The sequence below is a fragment of the Manis javanica genome, chromosome 8 (genome assembly GCF_040802235.1).
Source record: "Manis javanica isolate MJ-LG chromosome 8, MJ_LKY, whole genome shotgun sequence".
Taxonomy (NCBI): domain Eukaryota; kingdom Metazoa; phylum Chordata; class Mammalia; order Pholidota; family Manidae; genus Manis; species Manis javanica.
In genome coordinates, this window is record NC_133163.1 from 691,772 (window position 1) to 708,306 (window position 16,535).

The 16,535-nt window shown below is 60.2% G+C and overlaps 1 gene segment (V, D, J or C); it reads left to right on the plus strand.

Moving 5' to 3' along the window:
• Positions 1-3,986: 3,986 nt before the first annotated feature.
• On the plus strand, positions 3,987-12,961 carry LOC140850668 (immunoglobulin heavy constant mu-like). The segment is given in 7 exon segments: positions 3,987-4,149; positions 8,547-8,864; positions 8,937-9,275; positions 9,571-9,888; positions 9,998-10,330; positions 12,429-12,544; positions 12,688-12,961. Coding segments are annotated over 7 exon segments (1,581 nt in total).
• The last annotated feature ends 3,574 nt before the right edge of the window (positions 12,962-16,535 follow it).

The window sequence follows — 16,535 nt, forward strand, 5'->3', positions numbered from 1 at the left end:
ACATCAGGGCACAGCTCCCTGGCCAGCCGGGCCCAGCGTGGCCCCCAGGAGGCCCAAGAGGTGACCACCATGGGTGTGCGTCAGGAGAGCAGGTGGCAGAGTTTTGGTGGAGCTCCCTTAGGACCATGACTGCAGAGGGCACGGGAAGCACTGTCACCGTCCGCAGAGCGAGTGCTGCGCCTTCCACTGGGAGTGGATTCAGGGGGCTGTGGAGACAACACGCCCCGCAGCGAGCTGGAGGGGGAGTCCAGGCCAGCGAGTTCTGAGACCCATTCAGAAAACAGTGTGGCCCTTGGAGAAATTTAACCTGAGATTAGAATCCAAAGGCATGAGAGCCACAGAAAAATCTTGAAGAAGAAAACATGACGACCTTCCCTGGTTGGGACAGCAGGGGGACAATCCGAGGAGCAGGTTATGCCATAAGCCCCCGAGTGACACATGCCTGATGTCGGTGCTGTGATGATGTCATGTGACCAGTCCCCATGATGTCATGTGACCAGTCCCCCATGCCCGGCCTGGGGGCTCTGTCAGTGAACAGGCTCAGCCTCTGCCAGTGTCTGTGCCCTCACTCCCTCAGCCAGTCGCCAACGCCGTCCCTCCTTCAGGGACTCCCGGACCCGCTGGGGCTGGACTCCGGCACCCCCACCCCCACCAAGGACAACGGCCGCCCCAGCACTGACCCCAACTACTGGCTGGGCATCGAGCTTGGCCCGGTTCCTCTGACTCTGGGGAGACCTGAACAGGAAGGATGCAGTCGCCCCTCACCTCTGCTTCCTCCCGGATCCCCCGCGTGGGATTCCCGTTCACAGTACCGCCCTTTCACTTTCCAGACAGCTTGTCAGCGTAAAGGGGTGATGGGGCAGCATGTTCTCTGAGACTCGGCTGAGTGTCTGTGTCCCTGCAGTGAGGACACGGATGGCCTGCCCTTGTGGGGACACAGCCCTTGGGATGTGAACCCAGGAGCCCCTGCTTCCATCACTGAGTCCCCCTCCCGCTGGTGGTACCAGGAGCAGCCAGTCTGTGCCAGGCAGAGAGGACAGGTTCCAAGCAAAAGGAGGTGCCCCGGGCCCGGGGGAGGCCTTGCTCTGGATACGGAGATGTGCAGGAGGGTGCAGTCCCCGCTGCCCTTCCTTCCTGCTTCAGCCTTTGGTGCGCAGACCATGGCAGCCACGGCCCCGTCACGGAGGAACGGCGGAGATGCGCACGGGGTCGGCAGCACAGCACCTCATGCTCCGCGGCTGAGCAGGCTCCCTTCCAGGCTCCGGGTTCCGGGAGAAGGCAGACATCAGCCCGGCTACCCGCTGTTGGCAGGCCTCTGTGGCCTGGGTGACTGTCCTCATAGTCAATCCCTTCCCTCGGGAACGTGGGGGACTCAGGGGGTTTCTCAGGATGTGGTTGCCTCCCCAACCCTCTTCCTGCCACGGGGAGTGGGGCAGACATGGCAGGAGGCACTGGAGCCCCGCGTTTCCTTTGACTGTCGTGCCCCCACCCACCACCCATGTTTCTCTTCTTTGCCTCCCCTTTTTCTCTGTTGTTTCCTCAGTTTGCGTGTGTCCCCAGATGCTAGCGGAGGGAAGTCCTGTTTCTGTCTGTGGCCTCTCTGTCTCCTCAGGTGACGGCTCATGACGGCAGCCACATTTGCTCTCGTGTTGCTTCTGGCCTGAGAAATAAAACAACAAGACTTTCCAATGCAATTCATGCCAGTAAGGACCTTCCTTCTGGAGTGGAATAGACAAGGGTCAGGAACCCAATGGAAGAGGCCAGCAGGAGTGCAAAGACACACTCCCCCCACAATGTGAGGAATACACCCGGTATCTCCTAAGGACACTGTTCTGGACCAAGGTGCCAGGTCTTAGGGAAGCAGCCCAGGTGGGATCAGCTCACTGAGGCCAGAGCACCAGGGCCTGGAGGCCGTGGAGACCACTGAGTCCTCCAGCAGCTCCCTGCATCCCAACAAGGCCTGCCCATCACTGCGTCGGCCACCCAATCAGAGGTCAGGCGTCATCTCTGACTTCTCCAGCTGCTCAGTGAGCAGAACACATGTCGTTCCCTCCTACCTTCCATCATCACTGACCCAACGGCCTTTCCCTTTGGACATCAGGGCCCCTGTGCCAGCTAGAGAGCCACGTCTAGCTCACAGGCTAGTTTCACAAGTAACCAACCAAAAGTGTGCCCTCATTAACAAGGGACCAGGGAACTCTCTCCACCTGCCTTCAGCGGTTCAGCCCTACGCTCAACTCGAAGTGCTGTTCAGGGCAGCCAGGCCAGGAGAAGCCTTCCCAGGTGCCTGTCCTGGAGTGGGTGGGGCACCACCACAGGACTGCGGCTGTGGGCTAAACAAGGCCAATAGGCTCAGCTCTGGCCAGCACATCCAACCAATCTAGATGCCATTCCTGGCGCTTGCCAGGACTCATTCCTGGGATGCCCCCATCTTTCCCCAGCAGTGGCAGGAGCTGTCTGCCTTGGTGCACCTCGGGGGGTCCCCACATTGACCCCCCACCGAGGCAGGCCTCTCCCAAATGGCACATCCCTGACCCTGCCCTTATTTGTAAAAGGAGAAGAAAACCACAAGGGCACCCTTAAAACAGAAGACCCGGCAGCACAAACTTGGCCCAGACCTAGAAATGGCCACAGGACTGGGTCTCCTGGGCTCTGTGGCCACCCCACCACCTGCCGACCTCAGGGTTTTGGCTGAGCCAGAAACCACAATGCTACCTCAGATCACAGTAATTGACACCTCTACAAAAACCCTGAAGCACTCCATGGGCAGCTGGGCACCAGCCCCACTCCCCATGCAGACCAGGGGGACGGGGTGATGCTGGAAGCGTGGTGTCCAGGGACACCAAGTAGGGGCAGCAGTCAGGCGGAGGCCCATCACGGAGACCCTGGGCTGGGGAGGTGTGCACAGGGCCCTGGGGTGCTAAGGGCAGCCTGGTGGAGGGCGGGGAGTGACGCTGAGCCATGGAGTAGCCAGTTACCAGAAGGTGACCTTGTGGTTCCCAGACCCAGAGCTGACAGCAGGAGGGAGCAGACAGCTGACTTCCTGGCCTCAGGGCTCCCTGGGGGCCCTGGCTGAGGGGTTTCTGTAGCTGCAGCAGGGGCCAGCTCAGCATGCCCATGCTTTCTTCAAGCACTAGGGCTAGGGCACCCTGGTTGCTGTCTCCTCAGAAGCCTGTGGACCCGCCTGCCCCTGGTACACAGGGGTCTGTGTGACCATGGGCAGGGACATCAGCTGTGTCTGCTGCACCCTGTGGGGTGGGGAGCCCGGCTGTGTCTGCTGCACACTGTGGGGTCGGGGTCATCTGTATCTGCTGCACCCTGTGGGGTTGGGGGGCAGCTGTGTCTGCTGCACACTGTGGGGTGCAGAGCCCGGCTTTGTCTGCTGTGCGCTCGGGCACTGAGTATTTGCATGGTGGGGAGCAGAGACTGTGTCCCTCTGTGATGCTCTTCATTTCTCGGGGCAGGGTACCCGAGTCACCGTCACCCAAGGTAAGAGGCTTTCTCTCTGCCTCTCTGTCCAGGGCGGGGAAGCAAATGCCCAGAGGTTGCTGTGTCTGTATGGAGTGGGGCTACTGCTGAGGCAGTTTGGCCTGCATTCTGCTGATGGCCTTTCTGGGGAGAGGGCTCGTGCCTGTGGATAGCAGGCTGGGCAGAGCAGGATCTGAGTCGGGGGCACGGGGGCCTGATGGATCGGGGCTGTGTGCCGTGCCGGGCAAGGTTCTGGGATTTTGTATACTCCCTAACCAGGCCCGAGGCAATGTGACTACTTTGACTCCTGGGGCCAGGGTACCAAGGTCATCGTCTCCTCAGGTGAGTCCTCGCAGCCCTCCTCTCCGCTCTCTCCCTGAGGCTTTTTGGTGCATTTTAGTGAAAAGTAGGGTGTCTAGGTCTCAGGTGTGGAAGGACCGGGGATAGCCTGAGGGGCCCAGAAAGGGGCCTAGAGGGGGCTGTGGCTCAGATAGATGGGAAATAGAGGTCTCTGACTCCTAGGATGGGCCTCCATGGGGCCTTCTGGGGCCTCAGCCACCCTAGGGCCTCCAGGGACCCTCAACCCCCAGCAGGCGCCACTTCTTGACAATAGACCTGGCACATTTGTCAACCATGGGCTCCATATCTGGGGCCGGGGACTCCAGGTCACCATCACCTCAGGTGGGTGCCAACCTCCCCATCACCCCAGCTGCACTAGGGGAGGTCTGGGGGTGTCAGGGCCTCCCTGTCGAGTCACTAATGCATTTTGGAGGTTGGGAATCTGAGCCACAGAGATGGTCCCCCTGAATGCGGCTGAGAAGGACGTGCCCCGTCCTAGGGGCAGCTGCAGTGTGGGGACCAGGTGGCCCCTTTGGCGGCTGGCCGTCCCCTCCAGCCTCGTCAGGACCTCCCCTGGCTGCTGCTCTGTGGGCTTCGCCGCCTCTGAATCTCTGGGGCAGTGGTCGTCAGGGCAGATGGGACTTCTGAGTCCCACTTAGGGGCGGTCAGTTTGCTGCCTGGTTTCTGAGGGCAGCTCTATGGGTATACTGGGGACAGTGTGGGTCCCCATGGCCTCAGCACAGTGTCCAGCTAGGCCCCAGTTTTGGGGATGAAGAAGGAGATTGTGCCATTGTGATTATGATGCTATGGACGTGTGGGGACGTGGAACCCGCGTCATCAACACATCAGGTAAGAACAGCCACTCCGGAGCCTGTATCTTCTCTCCTGTCTATAGGACTTTCTCAGCTGGTCCGGGGGACGTGTTCCTTAGGGTCCTGCACACGCTGGTCAGGCGGGGATGCAAATGGGTGCTTAGGGACTCCAGGGCCTCTTGACTTTATGGGGCTTTTTGAGAATTGGAACAATGCCAGCAGGCCGCATGGAGTCACCCATCCCCTGAAAGGACGGGAGGCAGGAAGGGCTATGGGGGGACGAGGGGCCACAGCACGTTAGGGCTGTGGGGAGACACTTGATGTCAGAGTCACAGCGCTGGCCTGTGGGGTGTGCTGGGTGGCTGTCCCACCCAGGAGTTCACAGAGAAGGGTTTTCTTCAGGGTTTTGAGTCATGTTCTGTCAGGTTGTATTTAAAATTCCTTACTGGCCAGGAAGATAACTGTCTGGGGGCAGAGGGACAAGCAGTTCTCCCACAGGCCTGGTGAGAGCGGGGTGCTCTGGCCCCCGGGAGGGCGCACCCGGGCAGTCTGTGGGAGCTCGGCTCCCCGGGACAGGGTGGCCCCTGAGAGGATGACTCGCTCCTCCTGAGAGACATGCTCCCTGAGCGTTAAAAGACAGGATGCCTTTGGAGCGGCTCCTGAAGAAAATGGTCAAGAAAACTGTAACTTCAAAGGTTATGTATTTCAGTATATTTTCAACTGTATTATACATTTTAATCTCCTCATTCAATGAACAACCACGAATCCTGCCTTCCTGGAGTTGGTATTGCACCATTTCAGCCAAGAAATGATTCCATGGTGCCGCCGTCCCTCTCTCGGGGCTCAGGTGTGACAAGGGTGAATCAGGCTTGTTTTCTGATGGGCTGAGATGTTCCGTGGATGCTGTGAGCCAGGCAAGGTGGTGGAGGGCAAGGCAGACACCTGCAGCGGGTGGCAGGCGCAGGCCACCGCGAGCGACTATTTTAGGGAGCAGGAAACGCGACTGACAAACATAGCTTATGGTTATGAAGAGGGGTTTTCAGGCGGTTTTGCCCAGGGACATGTCTGAAAGCTTCCACCGAGCAAAACAACACCTGGGTAATTTGCATTTCTAAAGAAGCCCAAAGTGCTGCCGGAAACGGAAAGCTTCCTTTTTTAAACACTGGAATTTAATTTTTTCAGTGTTAGCTTATCAACTTCCCCTTTATATTCATTTTCAATATAAGATGTTTAAGAAATTAAAGTTTATCGATGTCTTCACATAACTTTTGTTAAGTAGTTATTCCTTCAAATGGTAATTAATCTCAAATCATTTTCCCTGGCCCTGAAGCCTTGTTTTTATAGTGACCTTGCTCCCAATTTTTAAACTAGCCGATCTTCCCTTCGCTACAAAGAAACATGTTGATATTGCAATAAAGGGCCTCCGTTTCAGCATTTTTTGAGACTGATTTTCAAGTATTCATCTTAGGACAATTTTTAGGTGATATGTGTGTGATTTTCCTGAATTACTTCAGTTAAACAAGTTAGTTGGTGGATTGAGGGGAAACCCAGTCAGAAGTCAAATCAGGGAGGGACTCGGAGCACCTGGGAGGGTGGTTTCTGCTGCGAACCATGAATCTGGCTTCTTCAGAGGAGGGCCTGGGAGCCGGTCCCACCAGGCCCGCCGTGCCCGGGGGCCTCCTGGTCCTCCCTCCAGCTGGGCATGTGTAGCCGTGGCCTCTGCCACCAGGCCAGCCAGCTGTGCTTCAATCTGCCATTTTTCATGGATTTGGAGGAATTCTTCCACGCCAAAACCCCATGGGACTTTCCAGTGACCGGGCACCCCAAATGGTAAGAAACGGCCGAATTCGCTGCTCCGGAAAGGTCGATGGGATGCTTTGTTTCTGCTTGAAGGGGAGTCGGACTCTGAGGCCCGCTCAGTGGAGACTGGGACTCACTTGTGCGAAGCCCTTGAGCAGCTTTGGTCTGGGTCCCTCGCGTGTGACTTCCCCTGAAGGTCATTCCGAGGAAGGTGGCGGTGCCGCGCTCTGGTTCTTTAGCTAGTGGTTGCTCCTGACGCTTTAGAGCAAAGCGCCCTTGTCTTCACGTGTGCGCTAAACACAGCTTCCGATTTTAGATCATTGCTGCGCACCTCCAAGTAGGCTCCCCTTGCAAAGAGATTTGCGACACCAGGACTGCATGGCAAATTCAGATGAAACCCATTTCCTGGTCATTTTAATGATGACTTTTATCTAGAGGGAATTCGGTTAAAGTCAGGGGCTTACGTTGGGCTCAGAAGGGACAGTTGTGGCTGAGGGTATATGCCAGGAAAGTGAGGGCTCTGTGGAGAGAGCTGCCAGTTGTAAAGCAGAGACAGGCTTTTTGCTCTGATGGTAGCAAACCCCCACACAGTCCTTGCAGATGTCTTAAGGAATTTAAGTTGTCAGGAAGTATTTTACCAAGAAGCTGAAGGATGTCTGTGATCGATACTTCCTGGGAGCCAGAGGCCAGTGGGACTGGTCAGGGACTGGGGATCCGAGCTTCCACTGGAGAAAGTCCAAGGGGCGGGGGAGGGTGGAGACAGCAGGGATCCCCCAGCCTGAGCCCAGCCCTGCTTTAAGGATCCCTGGGTGAAAGGACTAATGAGGCAGGTGGGTCTGGTGCTCTGGCACCTTTCTGGCCAGTACCACTGGGCCTTCAGGACAATACAGAGCTGCACTGCATTGGACTAAATCACATGAGACTGAGTTTACTGAGCTGAGCCAGGCTGAGCCGGGCCAGCAGAACTGAGCTGAGCTGGGCTGGGCTGCGCTGGGCTGGGCTGCGCTGGGCTGGGCTGGGCTGGGCTGGGCTGAGCTGGACAGAACCAGGCTGAACTGATCTGAGCTGCATTGAGCTGTGCTGGGCAGAGCTGGGCTGAGCTGGGCTGTGTAGGCCACGCTGAGCAGGGATGAGTTGATCTGGGCTGAGCCAGGCTGAGCTGTACTGAGCTGAGCTGAGTCGGGCTGACCTGAGCTGGGCAGAGCTTAGCTGGGCTGCACTGGGCTGAGTCGGGCTGAAATGGGCTGAGCTGAGCTGGGCTGACCTCAGATGGGCAGGCCTAACTGAGCTCAGATAAACTGGGCTGAGCTGGATTGGGTGAGCTGGGCTAAGCTTGGCTAAGCTGGGCCAGGCTGAGCTGGGCTGAACTGTGTAGAGCCATGCTGAGCTGAACTGAGCAGGATGTTGCTAAGCAGGGCTTAGCCAGGCTGAGCTGGGCTGATCTGAGCTGCGATGGGCTGGGCTAAACTGGGCTGACCAAGGCTGAGCTGAGCTAGGTGAGCTTGCGTACAGTGCACTGACCTGCACTGACCCAGGCAGAGCAAGGCTGAGCTACTGAAATGGGCTGGACAGGGTGGGCTAAGTAGGCCTAACCTGGGTGGGCTCGGGACAGGCCAAGCCGAGTGTGCGCCGGCTCACTTATCACATATACACCCTCCCCAGACCCCAGACATGCAGGCTGAGCGCCAGTGTGGCCAGCTGGCAGGGCTCCCTGCATGGCCACCTGCCTCTCAAGGGGCTCGCTGTGCTCGGGGCTGCGTGTCAGGGTGACTCCAGGGCGTCCGCGGGAAGGAAGAGCGGTCCTGGGCGGGGCCGTCCTGACGGCCTCTGCGTACAGGGACAGTACCAGGGTGAGAGGCCAGCTCTACCCTCCTAACAGGAAGCAAGAACCCCTTGTCTTCCCATGCAGCAGACCTGGGCCCCCACACATCCCCAGCACCGCTGTACAAGGACCCCAGGCCTCACTGCACCACCCTCCGTGCTGTCAGTCACGTCCAGGCAGCCGGTGGTGGGCTCAGCCCCAAGGGGCAGCCACAGAGCACCAGGGGCAGATAGTGGGGACTGTCCCCAGCTGGGGCGCTCCTCCTCACCACCCCCCGTTCTGTCTGTCCCCTCTTGTGTCCTCAGAGAGCTCGTCCCCTCCAAATCTCTTCCCCCTGGTGTCCTGTGAGAGCCCCCTGTCCGAAGAGAGCCTGGTGGCCATGGGCTGCCTGGCCCAGGACTTCCTGCCCGGCTCCATCACCTTCTCCTGGAACTACAAGAACAGCAGTGACGTGAGCACCAGGGACATCAAGACCTTCCCCTCGGTCCTGCGGGGGGGCAAGTACGTGGCCACCTCCCAGGTGCTCCTGGCCTCCGTGGACGTGCTCCAGGGCTCCGATGACTTCCTCACGTGCCGAGTCCAGCATGCCAACGGCAACAAGGTCGTGAAAGTGCCCCTGTCAGGTGAGCGCTGCCCCACTGTGGGCTGGGTAAGGGTGGGCTGGGCCCGGCTGACCCCCTGTGCCCTCGCTGCAGCACCCGCAGAGCTGCCCCCCAGTGTGGACGTCTTCATCCCGCCCCGGGACGCCTTCTCCAGCAACAGCCAGCGCACGTCCAGGCTCATCTGCCAGGCCACAGGCTTCAGCCCCAGGCACATCTCCGTGTCCTGGCTGCAAGACGGGAAGCGGCTGGAGTCTGGCGCCACCACGGACAACGTGGAAGCCGAGACTAAGGGGTCAGGGCCTGTGACCTTCAAGGTCACCAGCACGCTGACCATCACCGAGACTGCCTGGCTCAGTCAGAGCACATTCACCTGCCGCGTGGAGCACAGTGGGCTCACCTTCCAGAAGAACGTGTCCTCCTTGTGCGGCAGCGGTGAGTGGCCCCTGGTATGGCCCCCCACGCAGGGCGCCTCACACACCTGGGGTCCACTCGGGTTTGTGGGCACTGCCCAGACATGGCCAGCTGTGCCCCATCTCTGGCTTCACAGAGCAGCCAAAGGCGGGACAGGGTGGCCTGGGACCACGTGTCAGATGAGGAGCCAGCATTCCCCCCGGAGGGACCCTGGGACCGGGACGGCTCAGCGAAGGGGGGCCTCCCTGTCTGGGGAAACCCCCACGTTCGCCTCACTTCCCAACCAGCCCTCAAACCTGCTCTGCCCCGACTCCAGGTCCAAACACTGGCATCCAGGTCTTCGCCATTCCCCCTTCCTTCGCCAGCATCTTCCTCACCAAGTCGGCCAAGCTGTCCTGCCTGGTCACAAACCTGGCCACCTATGACAGTCTGGCCATCTCCTGGACCGGCCGGGACGGCAAGCCCCTGAAAACCCACACCAACATTTCCGAGAGCCACCCCAACACCACCTTCAGCGCCACGGGCGAGGCCACCATCTGCGTGGAGGATTGGGAGTCGCGCGACGAATTCACGTGCACAGTGACGCACACGGACCTGCCCTCGCCGCGGAAGCAGACCGTCTCCAGGCCCAAGGGTAGGCCCTGCCTGCCCCTTCCCTCTGCCCCAGACTCCCCCGCGGCCTCCGGGCTCCTGGCCGCGGGCCGGGGGGGCAGCCTGAGCTCACGGCCCTCTGTGCCCCGCAGAGGTCGCCAAGCACACGCCCTCGGTCTACGTGCTCCCGCCCACCCAGGAGCAGCTGAAACTGCGGGAGTCGGCCTCCGTCACCTGCCTGGTGACGGGCTTCTCCCCACCGGACGTGTTTGTGCAGTGGCTGCAGAAAGGGCAGCCCGTCCCCTCCCACAAGTATGTGACCAGCGCCCCGACCCCCGAGCCCCAGGCCCCGGGCCTCTACTTCGCGCACAGCATCCTGACAGTGAGTGAGGAGGACTGGAGCGCCGGGGAGACCTACACCTGCGTCGTGGGCCACGAGGCGCTGCCCCACACGGTGACCGAGAGGACCGTGGACAAGACCACCGGTAAACCCACCCTGTACAACGTCTCCCTGGTCCTGTCTGACACGGCCAGCACGTGCTACTGACCCCTGGGCTGCCCCGACGGGCTGGCACTGGGGCCTGTGGGTGACCCGGCGCCGCTTGCGTGCCTGTGTGCGAACTGAGCATGTCATAGGGTGCCACGCTGCATGCTCTCAAAACGGAAATAAAAAGATGCATTCACAGACGCTGGTCCTGAGTGAGCGATGCTCTCTCCCGCCGGGGCCACGTGCTGCCCCCAAACCACCCTGCACCCCCTGCCGCCCACCCCCACCTCCGCACGCCCGGTGCCCCTACCTGATGCCCACAGCACACCCAGCTCCCGCTCACTGCTCCCCCACCTGCCCCATGGCCAAACGGGTGTGTGACACAAATACACACACACAAACACACATATGCATACAGAGTCACAGACATGTGTGCACATGGACAGATGTGGGCACACAGAGATCCACATACACATACAGGCACAGACGTGGGCATACAGAGACATACATGCACACACACAGGCTCACAGACATACACATGAACATGCACAGGCCCACGTGCACACACATGGTCACACGAGTGCTCATGCACACAAACACATGTGCACACATGCACAGACATAGACACAGATGGGTACAGACATGATGCATGTAGTCTCAGACACATGCAATAGGCCCGGGTGCAGACATACATGCACACGTGTGCTAAGACATGGACACATGCTTACATGGACACATACAAGCACACACTCATACACATGCACACACATGGACAAGATATTGAACCGTGAACATACAGGCACATGCTTACATTTGCACACGCACACGTGGATGCCAGCCCTGGGCACCCAAAGCCACACAGTACTCTGAGGTTGGTACTTCCGCCCTCTTGGCAACACACCCAGCTCAGCCCTGCCACTCCCTGCACTGCTCTCTCCACAGGGCTCCGTGCCTCAGCACTGCTTGTCCTTCTGCCTCGGCTTGGAGGGGTGTCCATGGGCTGGCCCTGCTCAGACTCTGACCACGGGCAACCTCCCCAGGTCTGGGCACATGGTTCAGAGGCCACAGCGAGCCTGGCCGGCTACAGCACCTCAGAGAGGCCCAGGCCTACATGCAGGGCCCTGAGACTGGCAGGGCCCCCAGCACCCGCCTGCAGTCAGGCAAAGTGAGGGCCTGTCCTGCCTGCGCATCAGTCCAGGAGGCCCTGCTGCGCAGGAGGAGCTGCAGGCAGCCTGACCTGAGCAGTGTCTGCCCCAGAACCCCAGTACTGGGGACACCCCCACAGGGAGAGAGTGGCCCAGAGCCCAGTGGGCAGGGAGGGGGATAGGAGCTCCTCTCCCAACAGGCCACCTCCTGCCCTTCCCGTGCCCCCAAGGGCCCTTCTCTGCAGGGCCTGCAGATCCCTCTAAGTGTCCTCGATGTCACCCTCCCTGGTTCCTTAGGGGGCTATCTGACCCCACAGTCCCAGAGCCATGAGCCTGATGGGCACCAAAGCCAGCCAGGACCCCACTCAGTCCCTCACATGTACCGCCCACTCTGAGGAGAGAGAGACTGAGAGGCCAGGTGACATGCGGATAGGGGAGCCCCGGGGCCGAGACATCCACCTGCAACCCCTGTCCACCCTAACTGGCCACATTGGCAGGGGGCCTGTCCACCCCAATGCCGAGGCGACAGGTGGACCCCTGCCTGTCAGTCCCAAACGATGCCTCCTACAGGACACCAGGAGCCCCTCACAGGGGGCCCCCCCGCCCCTTGGCAGTGCTGCCCTGTCACCCTCTCTGCCACAGCAGGACTCCGAGGACAAGGTGCTCAGCCTTGGCCATGACCTGCCCCCACCCAGCCCCCGTTCATGCCTGGCCTGAGACCCTTCCTGGCTGAGCCTGGGAGCCCCTGGCCCCACGGGCTGGGGAAGTGGCAGGGGGAGGCATGCAGCACACTTACGCCTTCCTGACCTCCTGCCCCTCTGTCCCCACCCCACCCAACCCCCCTGGGGGGCAGCACAGCCACGGAGCCAGGCAGGCCGGAGGCCGGGGGTCCTGAGGGTGGGGTCCCCATGGTGCTGAGCGGAGCCTGAGCCCCGTGCCGTGTCCCTGCAGAGGGCGAGGTGAGCGCCGAGGAGAAGGGCTTCGAGAACCTGAGCACCATGGCGTCCACCTTCATCGTCCTGTTCCTCCTCAGCCTGTTCTACAGCACCACCGTCACCCTGTTCAAGGTGGGGCCGCCGGGCAGAGGCTGAGGCGCCCAGGCCCGGGCACAGACCTCTGGACTGCCAAGGGGCAGCGGGGAGGGGCCAGCCCCACCCAGGCTTCATTCCCAGGGGCAGGAAAAGCAGCTCACACTGCCTGTTGCCCGCAGGTGAAATGACCCACCATGGAAGACTCCCGGAGGCCACAGAGGCGGAACCACGCAGGGCACCTGTGGGCCCGGGGTCCCCTGCCCGTGTGGCCGGTCGGCTTGTACGTAAACTTTCCCCATGTCACCCTGCATGGGACGCTCTAAGAAACAGCTTCTTTCCATGGCCCGATGCTGTGGGTGGTGGGGACCCTGCAGCCCCGGGCTCTGCCCCCGCAGATGCACACACTTTGCATCGTACGCACGTTCCCCCTTGAAATAAATGTGTACAATTTATCTTGCGAAGCTGCTCCCTCATGAAGGTCTCTTTCCCAAAGAACAGGCCCTGTGTGTTTTGAGTCTCAGGGGTGTACCTATTTCAGGAGGCCTGTGGGAAAGGGCGATCTGGGTCCACGCAGGCCCAGGCCCCACCTGCTGACCAGGGTCTCAGGGCCGGTCCCCCTGATGAGGGAAGAGGGCCAAGCCGAGAGGGTTCCAGGCCTGGCGTTGCAAACACAGCCTGGGCAGGGAAGCAGGCTTGTCCTCGGGTGTGATCAGCGGGGTCTCAGCCCACAAGTGTCACTCCGCCTCTATTCCTAGTGAGTCCCGTCACCTGAGGGCTTGGCCCAGTCCTGTGCTGTGAGTGCCCATGGGACTCCGGGGTAGACCAGAATGTCATGTGCCCACCCTGAGGGCACCCTGTTGGCACTGGGGAGCTGCAGTCCAGACAGGCGGGGAGTGGAGTGTGGCAGTGGGGACAGAAGTTTATGAGCCAGTCAGGAGGACACGCAATGCAGAGAGGCAGACGTACAGGGAGGGTTCATGCAGCCTCATCACATGGAAGGAGTGGCCATGCCAGGCCCGGGGCAATGGCGGTGAGGCAGACCTGAGAGGGGAAAGTGGGGCCATGATGTCAGGGGCCGCGGTGCAGCCAGGAGCAACCCCTGGGCTGCACAGAGGTCTGGGCAGCTGTGGCAGTGGGCATCTGGACAGAGGGGCAGCAGAGAGAGAGCAGGAGAGGGCCGGCCCTGTGAGCCAGGCCCTGGTAGAAAGCACCTTCGGAGAGGCCATAGGACAGCAGCGATTGGGGCGCCCAGAACCCGAGCTCCAGTCCACCCCCACGGGGTGAGGTGCCAGAGGAGACAGGAAAAGGGCAGGGGGCCCCCAGCTACAGGCTCCTGTTAGCTGTACCTTGTCTTGATCCCAGCCTTGCACAAGGGACCCACAAGGCACAGGACACAGACTGCAAGGTGGGGAGGCCTGTGCACCTGCAGCTCGGGGCTTGGGGTGCCTGTACTGGTATCCGAGGGTTGTCATGACAAAGTCCCATCCTCTGGGGGCTGAAATGACAGAAAAGTGTTCCCTTCAGGTTCTGGAGAAGGGAAGCCAGATGCGGGTGTGGGAGGGGGTTAGGGCTGCACCCAGGCCCAGGGGAGCCTCTGCTCCACACGCACCCAGCTGCTGGGCCCAGCCTTCCTCGGCGTGCCTTGTGGAAACATCACCCACCGTCCGCTGTCAGGCTCACCCGGGGCCTCCCTGTGTGTCTGCCCCTAACTCCCCTTTCATAAGGATCCTGTCAGACTGGATTGGGGCCCAGCCTGACCCAGAACACCTCCATCTTAACATACTGACTGAGGAGTCCTGACTAAAGAGTCTTGACATTAGCTACTCCATTTTATAATTGACTTTATTTTGTAAGAGACAGGTCACATGAAGAGGAAGTTACAAGAATTACAAAAATTTAACCAACACAGTTGGCAGGACTGGCCACATGCTCCCAGCCAATAGAAAGAAGACAACTCACCCACCCGGCAGTCAAGAGTCAGTAAAGGTCAGGTCCTATCTAGGCCAGCTCTGCGCTGGGCCCGCTCTGCACACGACCCCATTCCTGTGTATAAAAGAAGAATGAACTTGTACTTTGGGGTCTCCACCTGCAAGTGTGAGACCCCAGCATGCTGGCCACCCAATAAACGGTCATGCTTTTGCCTCCATGTGTCTCCTGGGTATTTGGAGGTCAATTGCAGGACCCAACAATGACCACCTCCTTAGTGACCGTATTCACAAATGAGGTGACACCATGTGGTCCTGCAGAGATAGGGTGTCATATATAAACTGGGAGACACACCCAAGCCCTAATAGTCCACCCTCTGCCCCCAGCATTCATATCCTTACCTGCAAAATACTCACACCCACACCCCCAAAAGTGTCACCCCGTGCGGTGTCCGCCCTGAGACCAGAATCTCCTCTGAGCATCACCTTAATCAGATGCAGGTGAGACACTAACGTGCCTGCTGCTGGGACACAGCCTCATCCAGCTGCGAATCTGACCTGTCAGGTATCTGCCCCCCAAGTATGACCCTCCTGGACAGGCCCAGAACCTTCCAGCCTTTTGCCTGCTCCCGGTCCCCACCCAGTGTCCCCTCGTACGTTCCCCCACATGTCTGCTGTGCAGAGAAACCTTGGCAAGGTGCCTGAGTCTGTTGGGGGAAATCCGACTTCACACAAAACGGTGGGACATGATCCAGCTGAGACCATGGCCTCCTTACCACAGGGACCACTGCTGTTTAGTCTCTGCCTCAGCAGCCCTCCTGGGGCTCCCACCAGACCTGCCAGCATCATCCGCATCTACTGTGCTGGCACCCCGACACCCTGCCAACCCCTGCCCCTCACCAGCTCTAAGGCCGCTGGGGATCGCTGCAGGGCACCCACCCAGTACTGGAATCTGTGTTGGTTTCCATGGTGACCATAGCAGCCCCACATGCCACATGCTTCCTTTTGCCCTAAGGGTCTGGTGGCTAGGGCTCCAAGGTCAGGGTGAGGCAGGCTGGGCATCCTCCAGGGCCACGGGGGGCCACCATGTGCCGCCCTGCCTCCACCAACCTGGGGGGTCCTCAGCCTCAGAGGATCCCTCCAGGTACTGATTTCTCTCCTGGGCGTGACTCTGTCCAGCCCCCTTGGGCAGGGACACAGTCAGATTGGGTTTGGAGGCCGCCCTCCTCCAGCGGACCCAATAAGTTACTGCTTACAGCTGCTGTGGCATGTCTCCAAGGAAGGTCACATTCTGAGGTCCTGGGGGCTAGGATTTCTACATATGTGTTTGGGGGGACACAGCTCGACCATTTTACACCTCCCATCTCAGCCTCTGTCCAGCAGTGCTTGGAGGGGGCCTGGCAAAGACAGTGACCAGAGGGTGCCAGGCACAGGGCCCAAGGGGCATTGGGGAGGGCATCTGGGCAGCTCTGTGAGGGTGGGGGCTTCTGAGCCAGGCCAAGATGGCTCCTGGGACATGGACAGGCCATGGTCCCGCTGAGGAAAAAAGGAGGCGGGGTCACCGGGTCTCGGGAGAGCAAAGAGGTGGGTCCCGCTCCTGGGTCTGGGGGAGAGGCTGAGAGATGAGCAGGCCTGGCCCTATCCAGGCACGGGTGGGCCGTGTGGTAAGCAGGAAGTAGAGACACGGCAGAGTGCACCTGTGAGACTGGGATGGGATGGGACAGTGCCATCAGGGACCCAGGCAGAGAGCACGTGCACACCAGGCTGTTCTCAGCCACCCAGGGAGAGGGCTGGATTGGGGGCAGCCCCCCAGAGCCCGGCAGCTGCAAGAGGCAACCCTGCATGGTGCCCAGAACACTGCAGGGCGCAGCCTGCCAACACGGGCTGAATGCCCGGAGCTCCCAGGACAGATCACGGCCTGTCCCCAAGTGTCGGAGCACAAGGGGCAGGCATCGGGGAGAGAAGGACGGATCCCCCATGCCAAGGCCCAGAGTCTAGCCACACGGCCCCAGGCAGAGGGGACCTGTGCGTCCCCTGCAGGGGCTGGGGACCTGTGGCTAGAGGCCTGGACTCAGGGGCCCCTCGCCCCTCCAGGTCTCTGG